Raw genomic sequence first — 13,582 nt, forward strand, 5'->3', positions numbered from 1 at the left:
AGTACTATATTAGTGAAAGAGGAAGTGATGAAGTGGCAAAAGCATCCCCATTTAGTACTGTATATTAATTATTATAGGTGCCTTGGTATGGAAATTAAGCATCATATATACCCGAATTAATTTCAAGCTCAATTCAACTGAATATATATATATATATATATATATATATATATATGTGTGTGTGTGTGTGTGTGTGTGCGTGTGTGTGTGTGTGTGTGTGTGTGTGTGTGTGTGTGTGTGTGTGTGTGTGTGTGTGTGTGTGTGTGTGTGTGTGTGTGTGTGAAATTTTAGCCAATTATATTCACAAATTTCACATTCTCAAGTACATGACCGGCTCGATACATTTTGAAGCATAAGGCGACCAAGTTAAGTGTACTAGGCTCAAGTACATGCACCAGTTATGCATACACGTGTAACAATTAATACAGGGCTTGAAATTAATTTGCTCGATCATATCATAAAAAAAAAAGTTTACAATGTAAATACTAATTATAAAATGCAGCTTGATTAATTAAAGTATTGATCATATGGTTGCATAACCTGTAGATTGGCATCCAATCCGTTTCCCATGGGCAAAACATAATTGATAGGTGCAGGATGTTCTTCCCATAATTTATCGATCATTTCTTGAATGCTGTTTTCTTCATTTTCAAGTTCTTGGGTAAATGTATCTATAGTACTTGAAACCAAATTTTCCCTTGGAGCTTCTTCCGTTAAGCTGGTAATGATTCGTCTCCTTTTTGGGTTTTGATTGCAAGTGTTGACTTTTAGAGTATTTCTGATATCACACAGGACAAAATCATTGAACTGCAAGAAAGACGCGAAAAAAATATATGTTAGTGTACATATATATTTCCCTATATCAAATAAATTGTTATTGCGCAATATTCATTATCAAGAATTGAATTAAGAATTTACGAACTGGGTCGATCACAAACCACAAAGAAAAAGAAATATTATGTCTTGTGTTATTCTTGTTTTTTCTTTACAAACAACGTCCAAACAATCATTAATTATGATCGCATATATATATATGGTTAAATACATTTTATCCCCCCAAACTACTACTCTTTCTCTAAATGGCTCCCCAAACTACCAATGCTTAGATTCTGGCCTCCCAAATTACCACTTTCTGATTTTTTGACCCCATCCGTCCATTTATGCCGTCAATTCTAACAGAAATTGGGTCATGTGCACGGCACATGACCCTTTTAGCCCAAAAATCCAAAAATACCCCTCCCTTAACGGTGGGAATTTCAAAATATAATAAGGGTATTTTCGTATTTTTAGGCTAAAAGGGTCACGTGCCATGCTCATGACCCAATTTCTATTAGAATTGACCGCATAAATGGGCGGATGAGGCCAAAAAATTAGAAAGTGGTAGTTTGAGGGAATATAATCTAAGCATTGGTAGTTTGAGGGGCTAAAATGTATTTAACCCATATATATATATAAACCTTAAATCCTAAACCCTAAAATATCTTTAACCCTAAATAAAAAATTAAAACATAAACTTTATCTTCAACAAGGCACTATATATATATATATATATATATATATATATATATATCCCAAATCAAATAAATTATTATTGCTTTTTCATTATGAAGAATCGAATCAAGAATTTATGAACTTGATCGATTACAAACCACAAAGAAAAAGAAATATTACGTCTCGTGTTTTTCTTGTCTTCTCTTTACAAACAACGTCCAAACAATCTTTAATTAGGATCGCAAATATATATATATATATACCTTAAATCCTAAACCCTAAAATATTTTTAACCCTAAATAAAAAATTAAAACATGAACTTGATCATCAACAAGGCACTATATATATATTCCAAATCAAATAAATTATTATTGCGCATTCATTATCAAGAATTGAATCAAGAATTTACGAACTCGGTCGATCACAAACCACAAAGAAAAAGAAATATTATGTCATGTGTATTTCTTGTTTTTCTTTACAAACAACGTCCAAACAATCATTAATTATGATCGCATGCATATATATATATATATACCTTAAATCCTAAACCCAAAAATATTTTTAGCCCTAAATAAAAAATTAAAACATGAACTTGATCTTCAACAAGGCACTATATATATATCCCAAATCAAACAAATTATTATTGTGCATTCATTATCAAGAATTGAATCAAGAATTTACGAACTCGATCGATCACAAACCACAAAGAAAAAAAAAATATTACGTCTTTTTTTTTTTTTTTTTTTTTTTTTTTTCTTGTATTTTCTTTACAAACAACGTCCAAACAATCATTAATTATGATTGCCTGTGTGTGTGTGTCTATATATATATATACACCCTAAAATACCTTTAACCCTAAATAAAAAAATTAAAACATGAACTTGATCTTCAACAACGTACTATATCTCTATTTCTCCAAATCAAATAAATTGTTATTGCGCAATATTCATTATGAAGAATTGAATCAAGAATTTACGAACTTGATCGATCACAAACCACAAAAAAGAAGAAGAAATATTACGTCTTTTGTTTTTCTTGTTTTCTCTTTACAAACAACGTCCAAACAATCGTTAATTATGATCGCGTATACACACACACACACACACAAACACATATATTTATAAACCCTAAATCCTAAACCCTAAAATATCTGTAACCTTAAATAAAAAATTAAAACATGAACTTAATCTTCAACAAGGTACTATATATATATTGTGCATTCATTATCAAGAATTGAATCAAGAATTTACAAACTCGATCTATCACAAACCACAAAGAAAAAGAAATATTATGTCTTGTGCTTTTCTTGTTTTCTCTTTACAAACAACGTCCAAACAATCGTTAATTATGATCGCGTATATATATATATAAACCCTAAATCCGAAACCCTAAAATATCTTTAACCCTTAATTAAAAAAATTAAAACATGAACTTGATCTTCAACAAAGTACTATATATATATTTCCCCAAAAAAAGTAAATTGTTATTGCACATTCATTATCAAGAATTGAATCAAGAATTTACGAACTCGGTCGATCACAAACCACAAAGAAAAAGAAATATTATGTCATGTGTGTTTCTTGTTTTTTCTTTACAAACAACGTCCAAACAATCATTAATTATGATCGCATATATATATATATATATATATATATATATATATATATATATATATATATATACCTTAAATCCTAAACCCAAAAATATTTTTAGCCCTAAATAAAAAATTAAAACATGAACTTGATCTTCAACAACGTACTATATCTCTATTTTTCCAAATCAAATAAATTGTTATTGTGCAATATTCATTATCAAGAATTGAATCAAGAATTTACGAACTTGATCGATCACAAACCACAAAAAAAAAAAAAAAAAAAATTACGTCTTGTGTTTTTCTTGTTTTCTCTTTACAAACAACGTCCAAACAATCGTTAATAATGATCGTGTATATATATATAAAGAAACCTTAAATCCTAAAATATCTGTAACCATAAATAAAAAATTAAAACATAAACTTGATCGTCATCAAGGTACTGTATATATATTGTGCATTCATTATCAAGAATTGAATCAAGAATTTACGAACTCGATCTATTACAAACCACAAAGAAAAAGAAATATTACGTCTTGTGCTTTTCTTGTTTTCTCTTTACAAACGACGTCCAAACAATCGTTAATTATGATTGCGTATACATACTCTAAATCCGAAACCCTAAAATATCTTTAACCCTTAATAAAAAAATTAAAACAAGAATTTGATCTTCAACAAAGTACTATATATATATTTTCCCAAAAAAAGTAAATTGTTATTGTGCATTCATTATCAAGAATTGAATCAAGAATTTACGAAGTTGATCTATCACAAACCACAAAGAAAAAGAAATATTACGTCTTGTGTTCTTTTTTGTCTTCTCTTTACAAACAACGTCCAAACAATCATTAATTATGATCGTGTATATATATACAAACCCGGCCTAAACCCTAAATCCTAAACTTAAAACCCTATATTCTAAAATATCTTTATCCCTAAATGAAACAATTAAAACATGAACTTGATCTTCAACAACGTACTATATATTTATATCCCCAAATCAAATAAATTATTTTTGTGCATTCATTATCAAGAATTGAATCAAGAATCAATGAACTCGATCGATCACAAACCACAATTAAAACATGAACTTCAACAACGTACTATATATATATGATCATCAAGTACGTACTGTACGTTAAAATTATATTCATCCATCATCATGTTCTAAACCGATATAAAGAAATTAACAATCATTAATTATGAGATTAAGCGATATTATAAACACAAAACCCTAATTGAATAAAAATCAATCATCATTACTTACTTACTTTTTCCTCCAGCAAAGAAAATTCGTGCATGATCCAGTGGCCGTTAGCGGGGCCCTCCTGCTCCTTGGCTTCGAATACGAGCATTTTTTTGTACCCAACATGTTTGTCACCATCCATGATCTTTTTCTTGTTTTGACCTTTCCACGTACCGCACCCAACAGCCCTTTCAATCCTTCCCCTGCTCCTCCTTTTCAGCTTGGTGAAGACATAGAAACGTTCATTCGAGTCTTTGTCGAAAATCTTCCATGGCTCTTTGTCGCCGTACATTTCACAGTCGGTGACAACGTTGGGAGGCAGTGGCTCTCCATTCACTCTCCTCTCAAGGTAATAGAACACTAGCTCTTCATCAGTTGGGTGAAAGCGAAATCCTACCGGTGTTTCTTGGAGTTCTTCCATCCTCTCGATCCGATCGCTCCGATATGTGCCTAAATTCTAATAGCTGGGGTTCTTCAATATGCCTACAAAGCCAGTCGGCCACCTCCAATATTTATACAAAAACCTTGGAATATTCCACTGCTAATAGAGTTTTTACTTTATCTATGATTAATCCTAGCTAATCACAAACATCGATCCTTATCTAGTTATCTAGGATTCATCCATGCATATACACCGACCACAATGCTCAGGCACTACGTACGTACGTACGTGCTGCTAATGTAAATTCTAAAAGCACTTAAGTGCATGCAGAGATGTTCATTTGTATGGGCCCACAGACGTAGCTGAGGGTGGGGGCCCATATTTCATGATCATTTAAAATTAATCACAACGCTCGTTTAACTCCAAATAACTGATTAATTTGGATTTTGTCATACCAATAAACAATGAAAATAAATGCAGAAAGCTATATTTTAAAAGTCGCACATTACATAAATCTCTTTCCTGTTTATTTTTTGTCGTCAAAAAACTCAAACTAGTTTTAAATTAAATTGTTGTTTGGAAGTGAACTCAACTTAACATCAATCTTATATTTTAAAAACGGATGTAGTTAGATGTTTTGAGCTCTTGGAGTTTTGTACAGAGTGTTGATTTCATAGAAAAAAAAAAACAATGTAAAAATTTGAATTTTTTTTAAATAATTAAATCCTAAATTTGCACGTGAATCTGTAATGAAATAATAATAATGAAGCTTCCAAACAAGGCAATGAGTGAAAAACAATTTTTTTTTTTTTTTTTTTTAAAAAAAAATAAATTATGAATTGAAAACTTTTATAGCTTAAACAACCAAGAATTACACATCAGAAAATAACTGGTTCAACCTTAAAACATTACAAAGGGCAAAGAGAAAACAACTCAAAAGCCAGCCGGCCTACAACCAAGCTAATACAGAAACTACATCTGCAAAACACCTTACAACACAATGAAACATACCACATGAAAAAACAACAGCAAGTAACATACTAAGAGAAAATCTTGTGAAGATATCACAAAGTCTCAAGCTACACATTCATGGAGGTCTTTTTATAAGGACCTTTAGCCATTATACGAGCCCGAATCTCCCACTTTATCTTGGCTATAATCATCTCTTCCGATTTTTCTTTTTTTTTTTTAAAAAAAAAAAATTGAAGAAAAATAGAGGGGTGGCTAAGCCTCCCCCTTGGCCAAAATGGTCCCTTGATTCCATACCGCTAAAACTACACTCAAAGAAGTGATGGTCCCTTGATTCCATACCGCTATGACAGAAAGGACATAGACAATCCCCCACATATCCCCAACCACGCATACGGCTTTTAGTAATCATAGCATCCTGAAAACTACAAACCATAACAGAAAAGCATGATTATGAATGAATGAAAAACAATTAAGTCCCATATTGAAAATATATAACAAGAAAATGAATGATTAATATAAAACAATTGAGCCTAAACCCCATTAGTTTAAGCATTTGGTTCAATATTGTCTTAATATGTTATATTACTTATGGTCTCATTGAAAAAACAATCTAAAGAATAATTAAATCTCTTTACTGCTTACTCGTCAAAGAAACTAAAACTAGTTTTAAATTTAATATTGTTTTCATTGAAACTGCATATAAGATAAAACCAAAATTAATTCAAATTAACTTGGGTTTAGATAAATTACATTAAAAAAAAAAACTAAAATAAATTGAAATTTGAGCTGATTTTATCTCAAATTTGATCTAGAATTGAATTGGATTAGTTCTCTAGTTCACCAAACAACTCAGAATTTTAGTGGTTTGGGGTTCAATTTGTATAGGTGTAGAATTTGCTCTAAATCAAAAAATAAAGGGATAACTTCACAAAAATGTATTAAATTATACGTCGTTTTGAGATAAGGGAACTGAACTAGCAAACGTCTCAAACTGAGGTATCCATGTTTCCAAACGTCTTATTGAAGGGCACTCTTTTAGAATTTGATGTTAAATCCTGTCAAATTTTTTAAAATACCTGTTGTGCAAATTATAATACTCGCAAGTGCACGAATCGTTTTGCAATATAGTGTTATGTAAGTGCGAGGTCGATCCCACAGGAAATTGAGTTGCGAAAATTAATCTCTATTCAAACTAATCCTATTTTAACTTAGTTCCAAATTTAGGGGTTTTTGAGAAAATAAAACATAAACAAAATTAATGAAAATAAAGGGGTCTAGGGTTTTGGAATCCACACCCACCAAATCACAACAACATAGGCTCATGCTCATCACACATATTTCGAATTCTCTCATTCAAATCTTAGGTATGCTCTACTTTTGCTTCAAAAATTGTTTAAATCATTCAATGAATCAATTCTTCCACAAATCACAAAAGATATCTAGTTTCAACTAAATCATCAAATGTATCCATAGAATGAAACACAATGAATATCCGAAATACATGAAAACCCAAGCCATCAATTTAATGAAACTATATCAAATCATCACTTGTATCCGGAAATCACAAGAGATATCCAAAAATAATCTCAAAAACCGAAATAGAACAATGAGAAATCAAGCCCATAAACTCAAATAGCATAAACAAGCATGAAACTCAGTTTCTATTCACTGGTGAGGTTTCATCCTCAACCCTAGATGAAAGTATTAGCTAGACATGAACAAAGAAAGCATAAATAAACTACAAGAATGCATTAAAAACGAATAAACTTACAAAAGATTGAAGTTCTAGGTCAAAATGGACCCAAAAACCCTAAGATACAGTGAAATCGGCCCTTTGGGCACTCCTAAGCGGCCTCCTCCTCGAACAAAAGAGAAAAGAATGGTATTTATAGAGTTATCTAGGGTTTCTAAAATTTCAGCTCCGCATAAATTCGATCGATCGATTTTAAAATCGATCGATCTACTTTTCGATTGATCTACTTAATATTCGATCGATCTACTTTTCGAATTAATTCGATCGATCTACTTTTTCAGCACTTCCGAAAATCCAGCTTTTCTATGTATTTTTGCCTTGAATATTGTCATTTTTCTCTTATTGCCCTGCAAAACGCAAAAACATTAAAACTAACCAAAACATCAGAAAGTAACAAAGCTAAAGGTTTAACTAATGTAAATTAAGGGGGTCCAAATATACACTTTTTTGCACTCATCAATACCCGTTTTTTTTTGTTTTCTTTTATATATATAAAAAAAATTAAAATTTTCAAAGATTTAGGCATGGGTATTTTTGCAAATTTTGTTAAATTCTGATCAACACCTAAATCCTAGAATTTTTTTTTTTCCTAAAAAAAGATAGAGAAGTATTTAGGGTACTCAGTTAGGATTTAACAACAAATCTTAACGGAGTACCCTTAAGTGAGATGTTTGGAAACGTGGATACCCTAGTTTGAGACGTTTGCTAGTTCAATACATTTATTTGAAAACAGCGTATAATTCGATACTCTTTTGTGAAGTTATCCAAAAAAAATAAAACGATATAGTTAAATATAAAGAGGCTATAGAAAAGAAAATCATTGAAATGGTAAAAGAAATGATGTCGTCGTTTGAGATAGAGATGTAGTCAAGATGGTGGCAGGTTTTGCAAGATGCAAATTAAACGGTGACAAACTTTTCTAGTCAAGAGGCTGACACGTAATTATTTCACAAATTAACAAATAGACCATAGTACACATAATAATCACCTTAATACACCATTTTAGGCCAAGCATTCAATAGGGTGGGTGGCAAGACCACCCCTAAGGCTTTTCAATGGTAGTCCCGCCACCCTATTGAATGGTTGGCCTAATTTTAAGGTGATTATTGGGTGTGCTACTAGGTGCGTGCATTTGATCTTTTTGCTCATTTGTGTGGTGTACTCAGCTTCAATGGCCATACCTAACCCTGAAAGGTCTTTAAGGCTAGCTCATATACGTACTGAAAAGCCACTCACCGGGCCACCACTAGAATTCTTGTCACGCCCCGTTTTAGGATATAAGAAAAAACGCAAACTTGAGTGCTAAAAACATTTAAATGGAAGCGTGCATATAGATTATAACTTCCTATTTTATTATTCATGTCCGTTAATAATTCTTTACATTGCCATGAACTCCAAAAAGAAACATACTACACAAAGTAAAGATTTTGTCGGTCCACAATGATCTATTGCTCTTAGCGAGGTCTACGCCAATACCAAGAATGACATCGTCTTACTGGGTCATCTGAAAAGATTTGGGGGAAAAATTGGTGAGTTCGACAACTCAGTAAGGAAATTACAACACCAGGGAAATAAAACATGCTATAAAACCTTCATGCCATAATCTTTTGTCATGCATAATGACAGTTTATGCAAAATATCAAAATGAACAATTAAACAGAATTTATGAGCAAGTGAATGAGGAATATGAGTAATGGCATAAGAAATTTATAAAGATCTAGTAAATTCTTTTTGTCTATTTTCTCTTAAAACTGTAACTGTGGTTTAACCTCTTATAGACTCTACACCGCTATTACCCGTGAACAGAGCACGTTGGCTTTTGTTCCAAGGACCTATGGACTCAACCTGTTGTCACAGAGAAGAGTCACCGGGTTGGGGATCTTCCCTAGATGAAGGCCAACCTCGGCCGGTAGCACACTCCGTCTTTCGGTATGCTTGCCTTACTACCCTATATGGTACCCATCATAACTGTAATAGTGCCTCAGGGTTAAACAATTATTGCACATGAACGCTTTTCTGTAATTCTGTAGGCTCTGCTATAACTGTACACTTTACTTTAAAACTGTAAGAGCTGCTTTCATAACTATAGTCATGTGCAGAATTTAAACTTTAGATCCTCTTTTCATTCAAAACTGTATTCATGTATAAATCATAAACTTTGGAATGCTCTTCACACAACTATAATTATGCATAAAATGTCCTTAATCATAACTGTAATTATGCATAAATCATAAACTTTGAAATGCTCTTATCCACAACTGTAATTTATGCACAAAATTCTTGAGTAATAACATATGAGTAATAAAAGCTGGGCATTAAAAATCACATAAATGAATCATTTGTAAAATTTCCCAACATTTTTTCAAAAGGATTTGTAATAAAATCTTGATGGGAGTTTTTCGGTGATGTATCCCCTTACCTGAACTTGCCATTAGCGTCAAGGTTGACCTTCTCCCTAAATAAATTGCCAGAAGAAGTTTAGAGAAATATTCTGAGATATGAAGCCTAAAAATTAAGCTAAGATATCCTATAACATATAACCATAGATCTCTAAATTATACTACCTATCTATATCAATATTAATACTTAAGTAGACTATATCGTCAATATTCTAGGAATTTCAATATGAACTCATTCGGCCTAAACTACATAAAATCCCTTCCAAAACAGTAACTCTTTTGAATCACCTAATCATTAGTCTAACACTCCATACCCCAAACAAACTAATTTTAATTAAAATAACATTATAAAAGTTTTAACATTAAAAAGCGTGTATATATATATATATATATATATATTATTTTTATGTCAGATAAACATAATAGTTTACCAAATATAAATAATGAGTTTTATATTTCAAAACAAATTAATAGAATAATAACCTTATTTTATTCTTATATAATTTGGGCAGAATAATGGCATTAGTATCAATAATGCCTAAAAATACTTTAAAATATTATGGCGGCATAACAACGTTTCTATAAAAATATTTATTTTTACTCGGACACCACAATGGCATGATTTATTATCTAAATACACCATTTAAAATACCTTGTTAAAATACAACTTAAACTTAAAACATTAGATACTTTAATCTAATAATTTTAAAAACATCAAAGCTCTATATATAAATCAAAGCTTTAATTGATTAAAAACATTTTGAGATATTTAAAATATTAAAGATTTATTTTCTTTTATTTATTACTCTTGTCCTTTTCTTACCTTTTGTTCCTTTTTTTTTTTTTTTTTTTTTTTTTTTTTTTTTTTTTTTTTTTCCTACTGAACGTACATCACACAAACCGGTTCTCTTATTATAGTCTTTTCCTTTTGTTTATATTTCTCTCTCTTTTCTTTTAGTTCCAGAACGTCCTTCCACTTTTTTTTTTTTATCTCTTTTTGTTTCTTCTTCTTTGTTCCTGCACAGTCGAAAATACACAGAAAAGTGAAGAACATAGACAGAGAAAGGGAGTCTTACGGTGGAGAGCTGCTGTTGCTTCTACTTTCTTTTGGGTTTTTTTTTCTTTTCTGATGCAACTCAAGAGGAAGAGATCGAGAGTTTCTGGTTTGCCTACAAGAACAGAGGGAGTTTGAAGGTTTTAAGTATTCCCTTTTCTAAGGCGTTTTTTGAGAGTGAGTAAGGCCTATGGACTTTTACATGGTATCAGAGCAGGTTCCTTTGACAATGATGGGCATTTCCCTCCCGTTGTTGAACACATGTTTGGCCAAAAATGCCACACGTGAGGGGGCGTGTTAAAGTGTCCCACATTGCTAAGAGATCCTTGTCTTGTAAATTTTATAAGCCATGGACACTCCTCCTCGCTCAAGGCGTCTTAGAGAGAGGATTGGGTCTTCCCTCCCGCTGCCGCTCTGATGCAATACACGTGATTGGACAATAGTGCCACACGTGAGGGGGTGTGTTAAGTATCCCCTTTCCTAAGGCGTCTTTTGAGAGTGAGTAAGGCCTATGGACTTTTACAGAAGGAATTTCTGCAGCTTTTAAAAGAAGTGATGCTGCAGATTTTCTGTTCTTTTTCTACTATGAAGAACCAAGAAATGAAGAGTTTGAGGGCTTTGCTTTCCTGCATCTACTAAAGAAAAGAGAAGATGGGTTGCTGATCGGGACTAGGACAGAGAGAAGATGGAGACTTTTTTGGTTTCTGTACTGAGCCGAGGAAAGGAACTTGCAAAAAATTCTGCACTGAATCGAAGAGAGGGAGTTTCCTCTCCGTTTTTTTTTTTTTTTTTTTTTTTTTTTTTTTTTTTTTTTTTTTTTTTCTGTTGCTGAAAGTTGAGAGAGGAAGAGAGTGTTTGAGAAAACAGAGAAGACTTTGCTTCAGAAAAGCACCAGAATTTCTAGCTGCAGAGAAATAGAGAAGAAGAAGAAGAAGAAGAGAGGTGCATGAAGTAGGGGGCTGTTCTCCTCAATTTATAAGAGCTTGAATGGTTGGGATTGCTTGAGAAGAATCTTGATCAAAGGCTGAAAACATCTACTTGGACAGCAAGTAGAAGATATTTTTGGGTGTACAGAAAATCAAACGTAGAGAGCAAGCTTTTTTTTTTTTTTTTTTTTTTTTTTTTTTATAATGTAGAGAGCAAGCTTGGGCGTGATCAATGTGTATGGGGCTGGCGGGGTCTTTTAACGTGTTGGGCTGGGCTGTTTTAAAGGCTGGGCTGGGTTTGTATATGAATAAAATGGGCCCATAAATTATTAATGTTAATTTTCGTCCAAAACAGAAATAGTAATTTTCGCTGGTGTTTTCGTACCTTTAACGAAATTAAAAAATTATGAAATTTGGAAGGTAGTTAAAGGACTTCGAGACAAGCGTTCTGATTTTTGAATCAACCAAAACGGAGTTCGTCTGACCCTATTTCCGTTATTCTAAAGTTTAAGGCCCGTTTGAACTTTTATTAAACTAAAACTATAAACGCTAATTAATAAATGAATATTTATTTTAATAAATATTTATATTTATTCTTTTGCCTTATTATTAGATTTTAAATCATATTTTAAAAATACAGGGTGTTACAATTCTCATGGGCCAACTCATATCTAAGTTGGCATAGGAAATTGGGGGCTACTGGTATATCCTTAGGCCTATAAGGTTCGTCCATCAATCTTAGGGCATCTCGGGTGCAAACATATACAAAATTCATCACTTTCAAAGAGCCCATAAAACTCACATGTTGAAAGGCCCGTCTGCCACAGGCCAAGGAGAGAGGCCCTAATTTGGCCATTGTATAAACATTTTGAAATATATAGATATATACATGCCAACATGTGAAGGAAGAAGCCGGATGTAAAATAATATTAGGATTTTACAGTCCATCGTCATTGAATTTAAACTCATATTTAAATCGATCCGGTAGAAATATTTCCTTGTTTAGAACAAGTTTGGTGGTGTTCTCCATTCCCAAGTCCCAACTTCGAATTATGGGTCATGTCGTATAAGCTAGACTTAATTTGAATAATTTTGAATTATTTGTCAAAGTAGTGATCATGTCGTACGTACGTGTAAAAAGTTTAGCACACGCCAAAGCTGGTTAATCTGGACAGAGTCAAAGGCCTAAGTATGCTTTCACCCGGCCAGTTTTCTCCGTTCAAAGTAGCCCAAAAAGAAAGCCAATGGTGAAAGAAAGTGTCCAGACTTGGGCTTAATTCAGTGAATGAAACAAGGGTTAGTCCGACCTCTTTACTTTTTAGTTACTTTTTAATTTGTTTTCTTTCAATTCCTTTTTCCATTCAAATAATATGACTTCTTATGATCGAGCATGTGAAAGACGTACCTTCATTGCACTGCACGACTTCTTTTTCATGCATGTGAAAGACGTAAGCTTTAGGATTGAAATCAGACCCAGTTTTTTCCTTTTGCGACCCGTTCAACTTTCAAGCTTTTAATTAGCATATATAAATAGTCAAGAGTCAAACGGTTCCAACATATAGAAAATTGGAAAATTCGATCAAGTCATACAAGCAAGCTCGTGCATATAAATACCCCATTTCCCTGACCGATTCTTCATCAAATTTTTTATTTCCATTTTGCTTCAAGAACAAGATGAGGCTTCTAAATGTGCTTCTTGTACTCGCAACACTTCCTTTTCTTATCAGCATGCACGCATACAACGCTTGCAGAATCTTGCATGGAGAAG

The 13,582-nt window shown here is 32.4% G+C and overlaps 1 protein-coding gene and 1 long non-coding RNA gene across 2 annotated transcripts; both read right to left on the reverse strand.

The window, feature by feature from the left end:
• Positions 1-4,341: 4,341 nt before the first annotated feature.
• Positions 4,342-4,749, reverse strand: LOC133876039 (NAC transcription factor 32-like). Its single transcript, XM_062314343.1, has one exon. It carries the CDS (start codon positions 4,747-4,749, stop codon positions 4,342-4,344), a length of 408 nt encoding a protein of 135 aa, XP_062170327.1.
• A 4,173-nt stretch (positions 4,750-8,922) lies between these two features.
• LOC133874685 (uncharacterized) lies at positions 8,923-11,694 on the reverse strand. The gene is made up of 3 exons (XR_009901349.1): positions 10,911-11,694; positions 9,855-9,890; positions 8,923-8,939 (listed from the first exon to the last, which is right to left on the reverse strand). It is a non-coding gene; the product is annotated as an uncharacterized LOC133874685 (long non-coding RNA).
• Between the last annotated feature and the right edge of the window lie 1,888 nt (positions 11,695-13,582).

This window comes from Alnus glutinosa, chromosome 8 (assembly GCF_958979055.1).
Source record: "Alnus glutinosa chromosome 8, dhAlnGlut1.1, whole genome shotgun sequence".
Taxonomy (NCBI): domain Eukaryota; kingdom Viridiplantae; phylum Streptophyta; class Magnoliopsida; order Fagales; family Betulaceae; genus Alnus; species Alnus glutinosa.

What these genes read in the sequence shown, in the direction of transcription:
- LOC133876039 (XM_062314343.1), bottom strand. Translation starts at nt 4,749, where the DNA reads ATGGAAGAACTCCAAGAAACACCGGTAGGATTTCGCTTTCACCCAACT.